Here is a 22952-nt window from a genome sequence, read left to right on the forward strand (position 1 = left end):
AAAACATAAACCTAGCTGTGGGTAGGGAGATAATAGACCAAATTTATCACAGGAATCCTTAGGATGTCTAATTCATCCATGAAGGATGTTACTTGGAAAACCCCATTTGATTAGTCGTTGAGTAATAACCCCAATCCTCAAGCATGTTACCAGATAGGATGGAGATAGAGAAGATTCAAAGACCAGTCTGCTTTGTCATAGGTTTCGTCAGTCAGCATGAGAATGTCACAGAAATTTTCACCAACTTTCTAAAGGGTATGCCACAAGAAAGTTGTTATTAATCACATAAAGCTTCACTCTCAAATTTGTGAGAGTTCTTGTACCACTGTTGGACCAGAAACATTTTGCTCCTTCCAAAGCATTTCTTGTGTAATGACCAAGACACAGAACTAGAGAAATTCTGGTATTAACAGAGCAGGAATAGAAGGAGGATACACCATATGCCCCCACCCCCTGCCATTCCCTGTTCAATAACTTGCAAAAAACATATGTAAAAATAAACATAAAGAATCTAAGTCACAAAATATATTGTGTGTTAAATCTTTAAACAATATGTCTCCTTCCTTTTCTTTTTAATGTTTAATGTTTAATATCTCTTTATATTCTAGTAATCATCCCTGCAAAATTCTATGAGTGAATTACGTTTCCTACTTGACCATCTGTATACTCGCAGAATCGATGCGCAAAGTAGTACAGTACTATTACTATTCCATGAGCGCATAATTAATCTTTGTAATATTCTCTCTGGTGTGTTGAGAGGACTTCTAGGATCTTCTCCGTGCCGAATAGCCACATTGAATAATTGTAATTTGGCTATCGAGATTACTGGAAGAAAGAGATTGCAAATATATTGTATGCTACTCAAGAAAATATATACTGAGCATTTACATCAAAGGTGTGTAAGGAATTTTATTATATATGTATGCTCTAATTGGAAATTTGCACAGAGGTGTCGTTTTGTTGGTAATCAGAAGGAAACTTCTGATGAATTGGAAACGAACCTGCAATTATTAGATCCAAGAGCTTCATTATTTAATCGGATAATTAAATTCTATCAAAACAAACTTTCTGCTTGATCTGAGGTTTCCCGACTGACTACGCAATGCAAGAAAACCAAGACATTTTGTTTACACAGGATTGCAGATCGCTTCGAATCACCGATACTGCGGACAAGGAGAGTCATCGTCCAATTCTGATTAAACAAGTAAAGCTTAATTATAACTTTCTTGAGCGACTGTGATATGACTGCTTATGAATGAGATCATTAATAAAATACTAATAACTAACTTTCCTCCTCACCAGTAACCAGAATAAACACAATATTAATTAAAATTATATTGGCGACTGTGACAACAGGACTCTCTTGGATTGTTCTATAATACACGTATTTTCTGTTTCATCATAAACTACGAGAACGAGCAGGAACTAAGCTGCAGAGATATCCTGTGCTGACAGTAAAGGTTGCCGGCAGGAAAGGTTTCACCTACTAGACAAGAATTGCACTCCAGATAAAGGCCAGAACAAGCCAATTTTTTATTTTGTAGTTAAAATAAAATTTGAAGTATCTTGGAAAGAAGTTTTTCAGAGAGTAGTTACGTTGTAGAATTTTAATGTTGTGTGATTATTATTTTGTGTGTGAGCATTTAACTTGACTACCTCAGTGAATTAATCTGAACGTTAAACTTGGTTAAGACATTAATTTTGAGACAATATTCATTGATTTATAAACTGTGATCAATAATTATTTCATGGTATTAACTACAGCTGCATATAAAATGTCCATGCACCAGCAACAAGACGTGCAACAGCCTTCAGCCGTTTGTGGCGAAGCAGAGGCCACAGAGAGCAATTCTGAGACTGTTGTGGATAGCGGTAGCAATATAGAAATCCCCGCCGGTTCAGACAATGTTCGTATGACACCAGATCCAAATGTTGTGGACCTGTTAATTGTGATTATGCAGCATTTATCCCTCTTAGCAGAAAATGTGTCCAATCTTGCTAAGGCACAAACAGAAGTCAAACAAGACTTATCAGCTGTACAGGCTGAACTTCAAAATCAGTTACGTGAAAGTTTAGCACAAGGGCAAGCCGAAGTCAAACAAGAATTATCAGCAGTACAGTCTGACCTCCATAATAAGTTAAGTGAAAGTCAAACCGAATTACAGAATCAATTACGAGAAAGCATTAATGAACTAGATCACAGGTTGAATACCAAGACACAGGAAATAAAAGAACAAGCAGAAAGAACCGAACAAAATCTCATTGCTTCAATTGAGCAGGTCTGTCAGGAATGTCAAGAAACTACCAGTAAATTAAAGGCAGAACTCACTGAATATGTATCTGTCAAGATAGACATGATACAAAAACAAGTCGAACTTGTTCATCAATTAATACAAGCACAAGAGGACGTGCAGTGTGCCGTAGCTATGATACCTGAAATAATAGAATCACAAGACAATCTGAAGAAGCAGTTCGATGAAGTCAAGGAAAACCAGACGAATGTTGAACACAGAATCAATGTACTTACCGGAAAATTTTCAGAAATAACATTAGAACGGCAGAATTTTCCTTCTGAAAAGTTCGAAGAAACAGTGAAAATAGCTTTCCAGTTGATTTCTGATAGTTCTGGAGAGAATTTCTTTAACAAAGGGTTGAAGGAAGCCCATGACCAACTTGGTGAGGAATTTTCGAGTTGGAAGTAGAATATTGAAAGACCGTTAAATCTCTTGCAGGAGGATTTGGAAACAGCGCGAAGCAAGAAAAAAATTCTCAGTCTATGCGTGACAATCTGTCAACGTCAAGGTCAGACACAGACAGAAGTATAACGTCACAGGTTAGAGTTGATCTACCAGATTGTCACCGTGAAGATTTTGAACAGGATGATTTTTGGAATCGTAGAGCGGTAGAAGAAAAAATGATTAAACAAAGACAATTCCAAATCTTTAATCCTAATAAAAGGAATGTTCATCCTGTAGTTTTCATTAGATGCTTTAGAGGTCTATTCCCACAATCTTGGACAGAATGGCAAGAGATTAGTTTTGTGTTAGGATACATTCAAGGATCAGGAGCATTGTGGGCATCTGAGCAAATATCGTCCTGTAAAGTATATAAAGAATTTGAGCAGGATTTTCTATCTAAATACTGGTCTGCTGGAATACAAGAAAGACTAAGGCAGGAAGTGTTATCCTGAGCCTTTCTCATTCTCTAGAGGATCCCTAAAAAATATTTTGAGAAATATATTGACAAATCATTATACTGGGACGTACCAATTCCTTTACCTGACATACTCAGAATACTTAAATCCAGATTACCCACAAATATAAGGAAACAGCTTTTGTACATAAATGATAAGGACTTAGACTCGTTTATAACCACTCTTGATCACATTGATTTCATTGAGGAGGACAATCAAATGTCAAGAGAAATGTTCCATCAAATAAGAGCAATTGAAGCAAATCCGAACTACACCAGCAACGGAAATGGCAATAATAGTAACAGTAATAATAATCATGACCAACCATCTTATCCGCGAAGACTTAGAAATGGATTAAATGGAAACAACAATTATTATTATAATGGAAATTTAAATAACAGTGCCGCGAGGGGCAGATTCAGTAACAACAGAAATTTTAATCGATTTAACCCTATGTCCTATGTATGGGAGTGCAAGACAGTTCTACCAACAGCTGCAGAATAACAACCATAACTACACAAACCAAGCGAGGCAATACCAACCAAATTCACCTCAACAGACAGAATGGAATCACGACTCACCACAACAACCGACCATTACTGAAATAACTGATGATACAAATAGCAATCATAACACAAATCAGTCAAACTAATCGTGACCACATTGTGCCCCAGAGGAGCAGTCAGTGGATCTGTTGGGGGCGAGTCAGTAAAAGAGCAAAAGTTACATCTACATCTACATCTACATCCATACTTCGCAAGCCACCTGAAGGTGTGGCGGAGGGTACCTTGAGTACCTCTATCGGTTCTCCCTTCTATTCCAGTCTCGTATTGTTCGTGGAAAGAAGGATTGTCGGTATGCTTCTGTGTGGGCTCCAATCTCTCTGATTTTATCCTCATGGTCTCTTCGTGAGATATACATAGGAGGGAGCAATATACTGCTTGACTCTTCGGTGAAGGGATATTCTCGAAACTTCAACAAAAGCCCGTACTGAGCTACTGAGCGTCTCTCCTGCAGAGTCTTCCACTGGAGTTTATCTATCATCTCCGTAAAGCTTTCGCGATTACTAAATGATCCTGTAACGAAGCACACTGCTCTCCGTTGGATCTTCTCTATCTCTTCTATCAACCCTATCTGGTATGGATCCCACACTGTTGAGCAGTATTCAAGCAGTGGGTGAACAAGCGTACTGTAACATACTTCCTTTGTTTATGGATTGAATTTCCTTAGGATTTTTCCAATGAATCTCAGTCTGGAATCTGCTTTACCAACGATCAACTTTATATGATCATTCCATTTTAAATCACTCCTAATGCGTACTCCCAGATAATTTATGAAATTAACTGCTTCCAGTTGCTGACCTCCTATTTTGTAGCTAAATGATAAGGGATCTTTCTTTCTATGTATTAGCAGCACATTACACTTGTCTACATTGAGATTCAATTGCCATTCCCTGCACCATGCGTCAATTCCCTGCAGAACCTCCTGCATTTTAGTACAATTTTCCATTGTTACAGCGTCTCGATATACCACAGCATCATCCGCAAAAAGACTCAGTGAACTTCTGATCTCATCCACAAGGTCATTTATGTATATTGTGAATAGCAACGGTCCTACAACACTCCCCTGCGGCACACCTGAAATCACTCTTACTTCGGAAGACTTCTCTCCATTGAGAATGACATGCTGCGTTCTGTTATCTAGGAACTCTTCAATCCAATCACACAATTGATCTGATAGTCCATATGCTCTTACTTCGTTCATTAAACGACTGTGGGGAACTGTATCGAACGCCTTGCGGAAGTCAAGAAACACGGCTTCTACCTGGGAACCCATGTCTATGGCCCTCTGAGTCTCGTGGACGAATAGCACGAGCTGGGTTTCACACGACCGTCTTTTTCGAAACCCATGCTGATTCCTATAGAGCAGATTTCTAGTCTCCAGAAAAGTCATTATACTCTAACATAATACGTGTTCCAAAATTCTACAACTGATTGACGTTAGAGATATAGGTCTATAGTTATGCACATCTGTTTGACGTCCCTTCTTGAAAACGGGGATGACCTGTGCCCTTTTCCAATCCTTTGGAATGCTACACTCTTCTAGAGACCTACGGTACACCACTGCAAGAAGGGGGGCAAGTTCCTTCACGTACTCTGTGTAAAATCGAACTGGTATCCCATCAGGTCCAGCGGCCTTTCCTCTTTTGGCGATTTTAATTGTTTCTCTATCCCTCTGTCGTCTATTTCGATATCTACCATTTTGTCATCTGTGCGACAATCTAGAGAAGGTACTACAGTGCAGTCTTCCTCTGTGAAACAGCTTTGGAAAAAGACATTAGGTATTTTGGCCTTTAGTCTGTCATCCTCTGTTTGAGTACCATTTTGGTCACAGAGTGTCTGGACATTTTGTTTTGATCCACCTACCGCTTTGACATAAGACCAACAGTTCTTAGGATTTTCTGCCAAGTCAGTACACAGAACTTTACTTTTGAATTCACTGAATGCCTCTCGCATAGCCTTCCTCACACTACATTTCGCTTCGCGTAATTTTTGTTTGTCTGCAAGGCTTTGGCTATGTTTATGTTTGCTGTGAAGTTCCCTTTGCTTCCACAGCAGCTTTCTAACTCGGTTGTTGTATGATGGTGGCTCTTTTCTATCTCTTATGATTTTGCTTGGCATTTACTCATCTAACACATATTGTACGATGGTTTTGAACTTTGTACACTGATCCTCAACACTATCTGTACTTGAGACAAAACTTTTGTGTTGAGCCGTCAGGTACTCTGAAATCTGCTTTTTGCCACTTTTGCTAAACAGAAAAATCTTCCAACCTTTTTTAATATTTCTGTTCACAGCTGAAATCATCGATGCAGTAACCGCTTTATGATTGCTGATTCCCTGTTCTGCGGTAACTGTTTCATATAGTTCGGGTCTGTTTGGCACCAGAAGGTCTAATATGTTATCGCCATGAGTCGGTTCTCTGTTTAACTGCTCAAGGTAGTTTTCAGATAAAGCACTTAAAGAAATTTCACTGGATTCTTTGTCCCTGCCACCCGTTATGAACGTTTGAGTCTCCCAGTCTATATCCGGCAAATTCAAATCTCCACCCAGAAGTATAACATGGTGGCAAAATCTATTCGAAATATTTTCCAAATTATCCTTCAGGTGCTCAGCCACAACAGCTGCTGAGCCAGGGGGCCTATAGAGACATCCAATTACCATGTCTGAGCCTACTTTAACCGTGACCTTCACCCAAATTATTTCACATTTCGAATCTCCGTCGATTTCCTTCGATACTATTGCACTTCTTATCGCTATAAACACGCCTCCCCCTTCACTGTCCAACCTGTCACTGCGGTATACATTCCAATCGGAGTTTAGGATTTAATTACTGTTTACGTCTGGTTTCAGCCAACTTTCTGTCCCTAGTACTATGTGGGCATTGTGACCATTTATTAATGAGAGCAGTTCTGGGACTCTTCTATAGACACTCCTGCAGTATACTATTGTTGTTGTGGTCTTCAGTCCTGAGACTGGTTTGATGCAGCTCTCCATGTTACTCTATCCTGTGCAAGCTTCTTCATCTCCCAGTACCTACTGCAACCTACATCATTCTGAATCTGCTTAGTGTATTCATCTCTTGGTCTCCCTCTACGATTTTTACCCTCCACACTGCCCTACAATGCTAAATTTGTGATCCCTTGATGCCTCAAAACATGTCCAACCAACCGATCCCTTCTTCTAGTCAAGTTGTGCCACAAACTTCTCTTCTCCCCGACCCTGTTCAATACCTCCTCATTAGTTACGTGATCTACCCATCTTATCTTCAGCATTCTTCTGTAGCACCACATTTCGAAAGCTTCTATTCTCTTCTTGTCCAAACTGGTTATCGTCCATGTTTCACTTCCATACATGGCTACACTCCATACAAATACTTTCAGAAACGACTTCCTGACACTTAAATCTATACACGATGTTAACAAATTTCTCTTCTTCAGAAACGCTTTCCTTTCCATTGCCAGTCTACATTTTATATCCTCTCTACTTCGACCATCATCAGTTATTTTACTCCCTAAATAGCAAAACTCCTTTACTACTTTAAGTGTCTCATTCCCTAATCTAATTCCCTCAGCATCACCCGATTTAATTTGACTACATTCCATTATCCTCGTTTTGCTTTTGTTGATGTTCATCTTATATCCTCCTTTCAAGACACTGTTCATTCCATTCAACTGCTCTTCCAAGTCCTTTGCTGTCTCTGACAGAATTACAATGTCATCGGCGAACCTCAATGTTTTTATTTCTTCTCCATGGATTTTAATACCTACTCCGAATTTTTCTTTTGTTTCCTTTACTGCTTGCTCAATATACAAATTGAATAACATCGGGGAGAGGCTACAACCCTGTCTTACTCCCTTCCCAACCACTGCTTCCCTTTCATGTCCCTCGACTCTTATAACTGCCATCTGGTTTCTGTACAAATTGTAAATAGCCTTTCGCTCCCTGTATTTTACCCCTGCCACCTTTAGAATTTGAAAGAGAGTATTCCAGTCAACATTGTCAAAAGCTTTCTCTAAGTCTACAAATGCTAGAAACGTAGGTTTGCCTTTTCTTAATCTTTCTTCTAAGATAAGTCGTAAGGTTAGTATTGCCTCACGTGTTCCAACATTTCTACGGAATCCAAACTGATCTTCCCCGAGGTCTGCTTCCACCAGTTTTTCCATTCGTCTGTAATCAATTCGCGTTAGTATTTTGCAGCCGTGACTTATTAAAATGATAGTTCGGTAATTTTCACATCTGTCAACACCTGCTTTCTTTGGGATTGGAATTATTATATTCTTCTTGAAGTCTGAGGGTATTTCGCCTGTCTCATACATCTTGCTCACCAGATGGTAGAGTTTTGTCATGACTGGCTCTCCCAAGGCCATCAGTAGTTCTAATGGAATGTTGTCTATTCCCGGGGCCTTGTTTCAACTCAGGTCTTTCAGTGCTCTGTCAAACTCTTCACGCAGTATCTTATCTCCCATTTCGTCTTCATCTACATCCTCTTCCATTTCCATAATATTGTCCTCAAGTACATCGCCCTTGTATAAACCCTCTATATACTCCTTCCACCTTTCTGCCTTCCCTTCTTTGCTTAGAACTGGGTTGCCATCTGAGCTCTTGATATTCACACAAGTGGTTCTCTTCTCTCCAAAGGTCTCTTTAATTTTCCTGTAGGCAGTATCTATCTTACCCCTAGTGAGGTAACCCTCTACATCCTTACATTTGTCCTCTAGCCATCCCTGCTTAGCCATTTTGCACTTCCTGTCGATCTCATTTTTGAGACGTTTGTATTCCTTTTTGCCTGCTTCATTTACTGCATTTTTATATTTTCTCCTTTCATCAATTAAATCCAATATTTCTTCTGTTACCCAAGGATTTCTATTAGCCCTCGTCTTTTTACCTACTTGATCCTCTGCTGCCTTCACTACTTCATCCCTCAGAGCTACCCATTCTTCTTCTACTGTATTTCTTTCCCCCATTCCTGTCAATTGTTCCCTTATGCTCTCCCTGAAACTCTCTACAACCTCTGGTTCTTTCAGTTTATCCAGGTCCCATCTCCTTAAATTCCCACCTTTTTGCAGTTTCTTCAGTTTCAATCTGCAGTTCATAACCAATAGATTGTGGTCAGAATCCACATCTGCCCCTGGAAATGTCTTACAATTTAAAACCTGGTTCCTAAATCTTTGTCTTACCATTATGTAATCTATCTGATACCTTTTAGTATCTCCAGGATTCTTCCAGGTATACAACCTTCTTTTATGATTCTTGAACCAAGTGTTAGCTATGATTAAGTTATGCTCTGTGCAAAATTCTACAAGGCGGCTTCCTCTTTCATTTCTTCCCCCCAATCCATATTCACCTACCATGTTTCCTTCTCTCCCTATTAGCACATTAATATTGTTATTCCCTGGTGCATTTTGCCTACTCCTACCTTGCTGCGTCTCAGGAGGTGCCTTGTCGGGCCTAGGGAGGGAATTCTCTAACCTAAAAAACCCACATGTGCACTCCACACGTACTCCGCTACCCTTGTAGCCGCTTCCGGCATGTAGCACACGCCTGACCTATTCAGGGGGACCCTACATTTCTCCAGCCGATAGCAGAGGTCGAGAAATTTGCACCCCAGATCTCCGCAGAATCGTCTAAGCCTCTGGTTTAAGCCTTCTACTTGGCTCCAAACCAGAGGACCGCGATTGGTTCTGGGAACGATACTACAAATAGTTAGCTTAGATTCCACCCCGCGAGTGAGGCTTTCCGCCTTCACCAATTCCGCCAACCGTCTGTATGAACTGAGGGTGACCTCTGAGCCCAGACGGCAGGAGTCATTGGTGCCGACATGAGCAACAATTTGCAGTCGGGTGCACCCAGTGCTCTCTATCGCCACCGGCATGGCCTCCTCCACATCTCGGATGAGACCCCCCGGCAAGCAGGCAGAGTGAACACTGGCCTTCTTCCCCGACCTTTCTCCTATTTCCCTAAGGGGCTCCATCACCCGCCTAACTATGGAGCTCCCAATAACTAATAAAGCCCTCCCCCTGTGTGCCTGCTCGGACCTTGCTGAAGGAGCGGCCACATGTCCACTCACAAGCAGAGCGGGCGATGTCACATGGCCATCCTCCACATTGAGCCTCCGCCTCGTGCGCCGCGAACGCCGCTGAACCCGCCACTCCCCTTGGGGAGAGGGTGGCCCAACCGCGCCCGGTACCCGCTAAGATGTCTCGACAGCAGGGACAGTGCGTGAAGCATGTAACACCTGGGGTGTACCATGTGATGCACCAGACTCCCCACTGCCGCTACACTCCAAGGCAGCAGTCTGAAGACGGCTGACCGTGGCCATCAACACATTCAGCTGTTTGCGAACAGTGGCCAGCTCCTCCTGCGTCCGTACACAGCAGTCACACTTCCTATCCATCCCAAGAAATCAATTTACTGTAGAGAGTTAATCAACTTTTAACTAGACTGATAATTCACTAAAGGCGGCTGATAGTTGACTGAACTGTGGTTGCTAGACACTTCTTATAGAAAACAATGACAGTGAACTATTAACTGAAGAGTTGACGAAACATTTAACAATGTGTCAGAATGAAAGATCGAGTGATCCTGTATCGGAGGTATTTGTTGAAATAGAGGAGAATCCAACGAATGTAATACTAGACACCGCCGCTTCATTGAATGTCATCTCAGGCAATCTTTTTAGGAGAATTGTTAAGAAGAGGAAGGTACCAATTTTACTGGTACAAAACTGTAAAATCATCGGAGCTGTAGGAGCACACTCTCACAATGTCAAAGTACAAACCCAACTGGAGATGAAGATGGGAAATGTAGCAATAAGATGCACATTCCTTGTAGTAGAGAAGTTGTTAGTGGATTGTATTCTTGGTATTGGGAGTATGCAGGAGTATGATTGTAAGATTGATTTTTTGGAAGGGAAAGTTAAATTTAGAATAAATTGAGGAGAGATAGCACTGGACTTAAATAGAAAGGAGACAGTGCATAAGAAGTATTGTTGCAGTGCCACCACTCAATCAATTGATACTACAAATGGTCGTTGGAAGGATTTTTCAAATAATTCAATGCAGAATGAAGACTTTAATCAAACAGCAAAACTTAAAGCCAGTGAATCAAATCAGCTTACCATAGAACAAAGGCAGCAGCTTCATCATCTGTTAGCGGCTTATGAAGAGATTTTTGATGAGAAACCAGGAATTATCAGAGGGTATATTTGCCACCTGCAAGTAAAGCCACATCAAACTTACTGTCACACAAACTATCCGATCCCCTGGCAACTAAAACAATCTGTTCAAAAGGAGATAAATAGAATGCTAAAATGGGACCTGATTGAGCCATCAACGAGTCCATATTGTTCCCCGTTGTTAGTTGTTCCAATACCTGGAGGCAACGTAAGATTAGTTAGAGAGATCAATAAAATAAATACCTATGAGAACCCATCTGGAAAGTATTGATGAGTTAATTCAAAATTTTCAAGATGTTTCGTACTTGACTAGTGTCGATCTGAGAAGTTCTTATTGGCAAGTCCCCATGAATGAAGAATCTAGGAAATATACGGCATTCATCTATGCAGGTAGACATTACCAATTTAAAGTTGTCCCGTTCGGACTCAATATCAGTGCCGGAATATTCATTTCAGCATTGGATTATGCTCTTGGGCCAGAATTGCGAAGTTGCACAACTGTATTCGTTGACGATTTATTAATAGCCACGAAGACATGGGAAGAGCATTTACATATTCTGGAAAGGATTTTTGATGTCTTCAAGAAGACAGGAATTACAGTAAACCTACAGAAGTCTCACTTTGCATTACTACAAACAGGGTGTATATGTGGACGAGGAAAAAAAATTCCCGGATTTCCCTGTTAAAAATACACTTTCTCCCGGATGAAAATACATTTTTTCCGTGTTAAGTAACAGTATACTTTTCCTCAGAACTGTTAAACTTGTCAGTCCTTTCAATGGTAGTGGTTTTATACACTGGCGTAGAATTTCCCAGCACTTTAAAAAATTAAACTCAGGGGGAAAAACACGTTTTGGAAAGATGTCTGATGTGCAGTAACATGTACGCTCCATATTTTCGTATTACGAAAGTAACGAAATCAAGATTGCGATGCGCTTTTGTAAGCCAGTCATAGCTCATGTCAAGCGATCTCGCCAGCCGATGACAGCGGATATTCAGAGCATAGGACATGTGATGTAGTCAGCCAATAGCAACACCACTGTTAAGAAGTGCGAACACACAAATAGGAAAAGGTAATGGTTTAAATTAATACACATAGTATTGCTACAAGAAAAGCAAAGCTTTCACATGTAATATTGGTCTCTAAGGTTAATAAGCTGCAAGAGAAGCTATGCTGTCACACAAAGTTGATCTTTTTTGCGCGAGTTACACTTTAAGATAGATCACACAAATGTGCTAGAAAAATTTTTGACAACATCATAAATGTCCGATCTTTTGGGCTCGAAAATATTCTAAATGGTCATCCTCAAAGATCTGATTTTTGAATGAGAGTCAAACGCTCTGTGATTTTAGAAATTCATTGGACATTCGAGCACAGAGTTCATCTTACGATAGGAAATTTACTTTGAAAGTAACGCTTTTCAAACAACTATTCGCAATATTTTCCTGCGACCTGTTAGAAATAGATTCGTTTCAGCCGAGCGGTTCTAGGCACTACAGTCTGGAACCGCGCGACCGCTACGGTCGCAGGTTCGAATCCTGCCTCGGGCATGGGTGTGCGTGATGTCCTTAGGTTAGTTAGGTTTCAGTCATTGTAAGTTCTAGGGGACTGATGACCTCAGAAGTTAAGTCCCATAGTGCTCAGAGCCATTTCAACCATTTTTTTTTAGATTCGTTTCAGCAGTTGCCAGAGAGCGCCGGATAACAGGCGTCGCTGCGCTTGCGCAACTACGATGACACAGGAAGTCTGTACATTCGTACGTATAAAACATTAAAAGAGCTTACATTATCTCATAAAAGAAACAAGACACAGGAATTTTGTGAACCATACTAAAATGCCTAATTCGGCTTAAAGCGCACATTCGTATGTCCAGATTCAGATGTAAATTTTCTTGGAGTGCCAGTACTGTATTATCTCATGTTAGGTTGTTTATTATGGCATAACGCCATACATGCTAGAAGATGAAAACGTGAACTTGAAATGCAGCGAACAGTTGAAACTAGCCAATAGTGCTGAATTAAACACTTTGTTTCAAATAAATTGGCTGCAACAAACCGACAAAAATAACTTCACTGTTCTGCAAGGTGATTAACGCTTGACTGTTAGAAAGGTGGAAACAAAATACAATCTGAAACTAATAACATATTTTACCCTTCCGTAATTATGTGAATGTATTTTAATTCACTTGATAGCTCCCGGCCACAGAAATCCGTTTTGTTTTCATTTGATGTGAGAGCAATAAACGAAGAGGAAACAACAAAATCACTTAACGTAAACACAGGTCACATGGAGACTACCACTTCCCCACTACAACTCAGACTGCTCTGTGCATCAGCCCCGGATCTACAATATTTCCGAACCGGGGCAATATTAGATAGTGGTACTCCCCTCCCTCGATCGTTTGAGGTAGCAAACCAAAAATTTAAAAAATCGACTTTTCAAAGATATCTTCATTTTTTAGCACTCATCTTTCTGACGAGTCTGTTACATAAAACGTATATGTTCCAGGGAACATAATACATGTTATTTGGGCTTAAGTGTGCCCAAGTGCAGTGCCACGCCTCTTCACACAGCATTCTTCCATCGCACATCTCTGTATTTCGCTCTGTGGAATTCAAACGTGCAATATTTTGTAAAGGGGCCATCAAACTATATTCAGGCAAGTGGAAATTAAAATGTCCTGTGGTGCCTCTCCTGCTCCCAGTCAGCTGGTTTGACATCCTGCCCCTCTTTTAAAAAATCTTGCAATTAATACTGGATGGGATTATTTGTAACCGGCAGAACAAGAGCTCTTCAGAAAATTTGCAGTCTTTACTGCCTGTTAGCTAATAACTGTTTCATGTGACATAAAATTAAATATAGGATACATAAAATGAAAAAAAGAGAGACAAGCAAGACAGTACACATTTCTTCAATCCTTAAGTCCTAGGTTTTTTTTCTCTCTAATCTAGCCACAGCTTTATATGGCGTACTTTCCTTTCTGGGAAAGAATCTATTACCTCATCAAAGTTCGTCAACATTTTGCTACATGAAAAAACGAAGTGTCGTTGTCTAATACTAGAAACTTTGTTAATACAAATTATTTTGTTACTGTCTGCTAGACAAAACGAAATAGGCCTGGCTAATATTGCAGCAATTGTTACACACACCAAATAAACGAGACTGTTTTGGCATAAATGGTCATTTTTATAACATGACAGAGTATAATTCACGGAGTACCAATATCAAATGCCTATTAGGCCTACTACAAGCAAAAAGGTTTATGCTAGGAAACAGTTTCACATTTCATTCATACTCTCTAGCTTCTGAAGCATGAGGTCGAAAAGTAGTAGTAAGAAAGTTTTATATACATTTTAAATCGTCATATTCTTCCGTATTTTGTGTGAGTCCACTTTTCTTCTCCTTCCTCGTTCTAACAGACAACCTTGTCATCACTAACTCTGTAGCTATTCCTGCCAGTGTTAAAACTTATTCTCTGGTTAACTTCACTAACCCTGCCACAATCACCGGTTTAGTTATCCCACATTTATTCTCCGGTTAGGCGTTATTACGTGTTCGTACAACGCGTTTACCGCGTGACTCCCAGAATAGAACTTTAGCGGCTGCTAGCTGGGGACTGTATAACTGGCCCTTAGTAGTGTAGCAGTCTAGCCAAAAATTTTATGTCAAAATTTCATTTCCTTGGATACTCGGAGAAGACAATACATAATCTTTGTTGCCTGTTATTCCTGTTAGACATTTATTTCCACTCTGGTAGTCTGAATCTATGGATTTCGCTAGTAATTATAATAATGCTGATCATTTGCAAACCCACTCAACCACATAAACAGTGATTGCTATTCACCCGTTCGGCTCTATTCACTCAGCTCATATAGACCCGTCCTCTTTTGTCTGAAGGAAAGTTTATTTCTAGATGCGACGGGAATTCCCCTGGCAGACACATCACGTACACTATGCACGCATTCAAAAATCAACTTACGATTCGTTCAGAAATCAACTTAGAATCTGATCAAAAATGTAAAAAACAAACAGGGATGCGTTAAAAATCATATGAATAATCGATAGACCAACGTGTGCTGGATGCTAGGCGCTTTATGAAACAAGGTCTTTTTCCTCAATAATATGAATTTGCCCCTCCCCCCCCCCCCCCTTGAAACTGCCACCTGGGGTAGATACCCCATTTGCCCTCGCCCCCTACCCCTAGCTCCGGGCCTGTTGCGCATACATGAATCTGGCAGCTTAGGCGCACCAGTAAAATTTTTCCGGATAGCATCTGGCTGCTTGCTGCTATTGCTTATAAAGCTAACTGTCACACTTCTGTAGCCAGAAGCGGGAGAAGGTACTTCTCATACGCGACTCAACTGCACATGCGCATAAGCTCTCTCGCAACTCCTCAAATGAATCTAAGGTAAACAGTTGTGACGTAACACTCAACGGAGGCAATTTGTTGTTATGAAACATTGCATAGTCTTCCTAAAGCCTTTGACACATTTTACTGTTGGCAGAAGCTTGTATGAGGACTGTGTTTTGTTGTATATGGTGCATTTCTTTTGCAACTTAAGTTTTATATTCGCTTTTTTCTCTCGTTCGTATTTTATTGCTGCAGTATTATTCTGCAGTAGCGAGATACAGTAATATTCTTCGTTAGAATATTAGTTCTTACCAGTCAAAGTTACAAAAATTTATCTGAAAACTAAGACAATGAAAACTTCCCGGGATTCTAAAAAATTCCCGTGTTTTTCCCTGTTTTCTTCCGGATGAAAAAATTCCTGGGTTTTTCCCGGATCTCCCAGTTGTCCCGGGTCGTATACACCCTGACAAATTAAGTTCTTGGGGCATATGAGTGATGCAAAAGGTATTCGGCCGACTGAAAAGAAGATAAGTGCAATTAGAAATTTTCCATCTCCACAGAATAAGAGACAACTGAAGGGATTCATAGGAATGGCGTCGTTCTTCTGTCGTTTGATAAAGAATCAAGCCATGAATTCCGAAGCATTAAACCGACTTCTGCGGGAGGATGTGCCATGGCAATGGACCGAAGAATGTGAACTAGCATTTCAAGGCATTAAAGACCAACTCGTTAACGTATCCTTGTTATATCACCCTGATATGAATTGTGAGTTCTGTCTTTCTACGGATTCCTCAGATGTTGGATTAGGTGCCTGTCTCTTTCAGATAAGGAAAATAAAAGGAGTAACAACATTCTGCCCAATATCATTTGCTAGTAGAGTTTTATCACCATGTGAAAGAGCTTACAACAACAGAACTTGAAGCACTTGCAGTTATCTGGGCATTCAAGAAGTTTAATTATTATTTATATGGCTTGAAACCCTTGTGTATTGTGACCATCAATCACTAACCTTTTTGCAGACGTGTAAATTATTACATCCCAGATTTTCACGTTGGACAATGACACTGCAGCAATACCAATTTAAAATCATTCATGTATCTGGTGAAATATTACTGTATCTCATTGCTACCTATCAGAACCCCTCGGAGAGCATTAAAGATAAACACCAGTCCTAATTGTCCAATTGTAACGTGACCTGTTTCCAAATTACATACAAAAATAACCACTATTTCAGTATACATATAATTCGAAAACGATGCTTTGCTGATTAACATTGTTCTTATGTGAGAAACATAATATAAATGTGAAATTAATACTGTAACTAATCGAAAGAAATGTAGCACATGGTCAGGATGTACCAGTAAACCTATCAGTATAAAATTACTACAGCAAATTTAAGAGAACATATAAATAAAGCATGTTAGTTGAATCTCCGATATATGTTAGCACTAAAATTCAGGCACTAGTTGATTTGTTATAAACTAATTTAGAAATGTAATTGTTACCTGTAACATAATTAGTCAGAAAAAGTTATATTAACTCGTAACTAAGTTGAAAATAGGTTCACCTTGTTCAGCACTGAGATTGTAAACTTTTAGCAATGTGTAGCTCATATTCGGTTTAACTTTTAATTGTGATATTATATAAAATTGTAATTTTCATTGTAGGTAATTGTTAACAAAAGTATAAATAGAGGCACCTCGGGGCACTCGTTTTTTGGCTAGGGTTGCGAGCAAATGTATTGTAGGCTCACTTGTTTGTTGATTGTTGTGAACACTGTGTCGTTTGATGTCAACTTTGGGTACATGTGATGTAACTGGTACAGTTCACCAGGCTCGGACACCAGAGTCCTGGAAATATATTGGTATTAAAACTGCACTGTACTTTGGAATTTATTTGGGAGTCTTCCGCAATCCTTTTCATAGGCTGCACAGCGACGAGACATGAATCCAGGAATTTTACAAAACCCCGAGAACTAAACAACTCTCAATGTTGGTAGAACTGATGTGAAAACAACAGCGCATCAACTGGGCATTTCACTCAAAACATTTGCAACACGGAGGTGGGAAAATATAAACATCTCACTGGCAAGGAGAATGTTATTGCTAATGCACTTTCAAGATCTCCAGAAGGTTTAACACGGGAAATAGAATCAATCAATACTTCAGAATTTCCAGCACTACTGTTGCAAGACAATAACTACAAAGCTTACTATATACATCTCTGTAGAGATATGAGAAATTTACAATGGACGGATAAGCGATGGAACAAGATAATTCAGCTAAAGGAACAACAAAATTCAAGTGCCAGTTTAGATCACTGCAAGTTAGTGAATGGAGTATTATTCTTCAGATGTGGGAAGGACAACAATCCACGGAGGTGTGTGTGCATCCTGAAAGAATATGAGGAGAAATTAATTTGGTTCACACACTTATCATGGGAACGTTTTGGAGTGGTTAAATGTGCAAACAAAATAGGTGCCTACTGTTATTTTCTGAATATTAGGAGGAAAGTGCACAAAATAATACAAAAGTGTTTAATCTATCAGAAAGCAAAACCAGATAATAGAGGTAGTAAAGATGTTCTGCATTCAGTTAGTCCACAAGAGTCATGATCACTAATTTCACGTGATATCTGCGGCCCACTTCCACAGTCAAGAGGAGGAGTAACATTCATTGTTGGATTTTTTTATGTATTTACAAAATATGTAAAATTATATCCATTAAAGTGTTCTACTGCCAGAGCTGTTGTAATGAGATTTGTGCGTGACTATATTCTGCATGAAGGTTTACCTAAATCCATAATTTCAGACAATGCCAGAATTTTTACTGGATTTAAATGGAAACAAACACTAGCACAGCTTGGAATTCGGCAAATATTGACATCATGTTACCACCCTCATAGCACTGAAGTCCTTATTTCATCACTGAATTCAAAGTCGGAATTGATTCATATATTCTCTAATTGAAAATTTGCACGGAGATGTCGTTTCGTAGGTAATCAGAAGGGAACTTCAGATGAATTGGAAACGAACTTGCAATTATTAGATCCAAGAGGTCCATTATTTCATTGGATAATTAAACTCTATCAAAGCAAACTTTCCGCTTGATCTGAGGTTTGCCGACTGACTACGCAATGCAAGAAAATCAAGACATTTTATTTACACAGGATTGCAGATCGCTTCGAATCATCGAGACTGCGGACAAGGAGAGTCATTCTGATTAAACAAGTAAATGGTTCAAATGGCTCTGAGCACTATGGGACTCAACTTCTGAGGTCATTAGTCGCCTAGAACTTAGAACTAGTTAAACCTAACTAACCTAAGGACATCACAAACATCCATGCCTGAGGCAGGATTCGAACCTGCGACCGTAGCGGTCTTGCGGTTCCAGACTGCAGCGCCTTTAACCGCACGGCCACTTCGGCCGGCTAAACAAGTAAAGCTTAATTATAACTTTCTTGTGCGACTGTGATGACTGTGATATGGCTGCTTATGAATGAGATCATTAATAAAATATTAATAACTAACTTTCCTCCTCACCAGTAACCAGTATAAACACAATATTAATTAAAATTATATTGGCGACTGCGACAGGACTCTCTTGGATTGTTCTATAATACACGTATTTTCTGTTTCATCATAAACTACGAGAATGAAATTATAATCTATCAACTTTGATTTTGTTAACTAGTTGCCATTATTCTTGAATTTTCAAATATTTTGCATTTCTATACAGTACTTGCATCCCTCCACTCTCATACATTCTTCAGCCCTTTTCTGAAACAACAACATTTTATCCTCTCCTTCACATTTATTAGTGTGGTGTCTTTTTGTCTCCTTCCAGTCACATATTTCATCTTCTTCTGTATCCATTCCACTTCCTTTCCTAATTCTCATTCTCATTACACTCTGTTCTGTTGTTGTACTCCTATATATGTCATTTCTTCACCACCATTTTGGCTAATGCTCCTAGTGTACATACTCTCACAATATAGCACTTAAACTGCATTTATAATCACTAAGTTATCAAAATCATGTTTTCCAACGTACTAATAAATACCTTTAATTATTTCCAATTACTCTGGCTAAGACACGTAGATACTGTATGCAACTGATTACTGTTATTTTACAGATTATCATAATCACTAATGGTACCCAATTATGAAAACAGTCTAGACTCCAAACAATTGGGATATAGCAAACCTAAATTCTGGATTCAGATGATGTAGAGAAATGATACAACATGGTTCTTGTGACAGGAACCTCGATGTTAGTGTTGTGAAACTCAGTTTATGGATCAGCTGTGACTATTTACATATTATTTTTTTGACAATGATCTAGTGGATACTAATAATGCTCTAGCCACATGATACACTGCTTGCAGGTAATGAATAATCTAGAGTAACAGTTTAATTTGTTCACATGTTGTTTATGTGTATAGCTGAAATACCTCTGGAACTACTACACAAATAAATAAGTGTATAAATAAATAAAATGTTGTATCACAGTGATTATGAACAAAATGAATGTGTTACATTTACTATTTGTTGCATCTCTGTGAGCTATTTTAGAAAATGCATCAATGTGTACATAACTAATTCATTTTCTAAATAAAGTTACGTTACAGCAGTGTATTCACTGAAGTCCCATGCATACTGGTAACATATAACTAATAATGTAAAGTTATTAACTGTATTAACTATGTATCAAAACTTTTGAAGGAGCAATTTATTGCAGGGCTGAGAAGTGAATGGAGAATAAAAAAATATGTAAAATGAAATCTTACAGATCTACTCCAACTGAAAAGGCTCCAAGCCATTCAAGTACATCACAATACTCTGACGATTCTTCTTCTTTTCTTGCTGTCACAGGAGGTACAGGAACATTGTAGCTAATTCGTTTTGAAAAATGTGGATGACACTGGTGTACAATATATCCCTTGTCATCAAAGTAGGCAGCCACTGAAGATGGACAGATATTTTCCACTGAAAAGAACATATAGATGACAGATGAATTTGTATAATTTTAAGTAATATGGCTTTTTATTTCCAAAAATACTATAACAGTGATGAAGCATTAAGAAATACACTGCCAAAAGATATCAGCATTGTGATGGGTTGAAACTAACTATTGTAGATTACCAATGTGATGATGTCACTGCAGATGAGATCTACTGCACTTAGAGCTACTGATGCTCAACTTTTGTTTGTTCCCCACATTAACATTTCTAATAAGAGTAAAAGGATATTGTGGTTGATAAGTTATTTCTAAATCTAACTGTTTTCCATGAAACAGATGTGAGCCTCATTATAGTTTAGTATTATGCCAAATAATGCTACCCCTCAGAGAAATGGCAGCAATGGATAAGAAGTAACATCTCGTACACTCAGCATACATTCCTGGGAGCCTCATTCAGTGTGTTGAGGAAGCTATTCTGCTTGCCACTGAGGAAACATGGTGCAGCCAGCTGCATTTTGCGGTGCATACTGGAACAACACGATACCAGTAAACTGGTCTTTGAGGTATCCTTGGATCATTCCAACAACGACAGAAAGGTTTGAAAAAGATGAGTTTTCACCATAGAATATCAACAAACCACACAATCTGTACAATTTTCAAAAGGTTCTGGGTACAGAAGAATATTAGCCCATCCGGTTAGCCATGCGGTCTAACACACTGCTTTCTGGGTGGGAAGGTGCTGGTCCCCGGTACAAATCTGCCCGGCAGATTAGTTCCGAGGTCCAGTGTGTTGGCCAGTCTGTGGATGGTTTTTAATGCGATCTTCATTCTGCCTTGGTGAATGCGGGCTGGTTCCTCTTATTCCGCCTCAGTTGCACTATGTTGGCAATTGCTGTGTAAACACTTTCTCCATGTACACATACACCATCATTACTCTACCATGCAAACATTGGGGTTACACTCGTCTGGTGTGAAACATTCCAGGGGGGTCCACTGGCGGCCGAACCTCAAAATACCCCTGGGGTTCGGTGTGAGCAATGGTGGGGTGAGTCAACTGCTGAAGCATGTTGTGTACCACTGCGGGCTAGGGTGGGGACAAAGCCTCTCCATCATTTCTAGGTCCCCAGCTCCATACAATACAGTACAATACAAATACAGAAGAATATTTGAACAAGAGGCTTCTGAGGTTCTCAGACATGCTAGGCTGCAACTTCCTAAATTTCGTCTGTACTGTTGGGAATTATAGGGGCCACCTAAATAGCTCAGGGGTACACTACACATCAAAGGTGACTGACTGCGTTTTGAGTGTACACAAAGCTATTTTAGACCAGGTGATTCTTTATCCATTTCAAATAATGAAGGTTGTAGAAGAAACCTAAAAGTATTAGCATAAAACAAAAGAAATGACCTCCCTAAAAAAAGCATGAGATTGTTATAATTCTTGTGATCAACTGTGAATGCATTCACAACAAAGTCACAGAGTTTGCAGCTGCAGCAACCCTTAACAGCAATGGAGTTCACATAAAACTAGCTACAGAAAGCTGGGTTAAACCCAGAATTGACAGCAGTGAGATTTTTGGGATAAAACTAAATCAATATTGAAAGGATAAGATTTGAGAAACTGAGGTGGCATATCTGACACCGTAGAAAAGAATTCAAATTCTCTAAGATACAAATTGAAACTGCACACTATATTGTTTGGACAAGACACAGTCTAAGGCATGGGCATAAACTTATAATTGGATCTTTCAATCAGCCCCCAAACCACACCTGGTTGTAACCAATAACATTAGAAAAAAACTTATCTGACTAAAACATATATTCCTCAATTGTATGATCATCACTGGAAGAGACTTTAATCCTCAACCAATTGATTGGGATGATTACAATTTTGTAAATGGAGGACATGACAAGACATTCGAAAAAATAATTCTAAATACCTTCTCTGAAAACTACTTGGAGCGGACTTTTGTAAGGCCCACTTATGATGGTAATACACAGGTGTGCAAAACTTCTTAAGGACAAAAGTAACCTTCACATGTTGTGTCACTGCCAAGTAGCTTGATGAGATTTGGACTAAACAGAAAGTGCTGCTACAGAATGTACAGAAGGTAACTGAAAGAAACACACAATGAGATAAACAGAAATGACATTTTTATTCAAAGGAAACAATTACACTGAAATCATCATGAGTTATGATAGGCTCCTGGACATAACAAAAAGGTAGACACTGTTCTTAATAGGGTGTATGATCATGAATGACAGCAAAGTATGCTCTGCAATGTGCTCCCATGATAGCCACAAGGTTGGTAAGAAGTTCTTGTACTAGGGGGTTCCATTCTTCCATCAGGGCTGTTGACAGCTGCTGGATAATATTTGGGGCATGTGGACATGCTGCAATATGTCTCCCCAACACCAACACGCATCCCACATGTGCTCAATGGGATTTAAGTCAGGGGAATGGACAGGCCAGTCCATTAGCTAAATATCCTCTCATTCCAAGAGAGCCTCTTCCTGCACTGTACAATGTGGTCATGCATTGCCATCCATAAAAATATAGCCAGGACCAAATGCAACCGTGGAAAGGTGCACATGGGGAACAAGTACAGTGACACAATAATGTTGACTGGTGAGGGTACTGTGTTCAAATATTTGGAAGTCAGTATGCCAATGCAACAATGTCTCTCCACATCATAACTCCTGGACCAAC

At 39.4% G+C, this 22952-nt stretch overlaps 1 protein-coding gene across 4 annotated transcripts in view; it reads right to left on the minus strand.

The window, feature by feature from the left end:
• The window catches only part of LOC126236337 (ribonuclease P protein subunit p40-like), a 262934-nt gene that overhangs the window by 43816 nt on the left and 196166 nt on the right, over positions 1 to 22952 (minus strand). For all 4 annotated transcript variants that reach the window (XM_049945562.1, XM_049945560.1, XM_049945563.1 and 1 more), the window contains one exon: positions 20070 to 20268. In XM_049945562.1, the coding sequence (XP_049801519.1) occupies positions 20070 to 20268 (199 nt within the window). The remainder of the gene's footprint in view (positions 1 to 20069; positions 20269 to 22952) is intronic.

The sequence above is a fragment of the Schistocerca nitens genome, chromosome 2, assembly GCF_023898315.1.
Source record: "Schistocerca nitens isolate TAMUIC-IGC-003100 chromosome 2, iqSchNite1.1, whole genome shotgun sequence".
Taxonomy (NCBI): Eukaryota; Metazoa; Arthropoda; class Insecta; order Orthoptera; family Acrididae; genus Schistocerca; species Schistocerca nitens.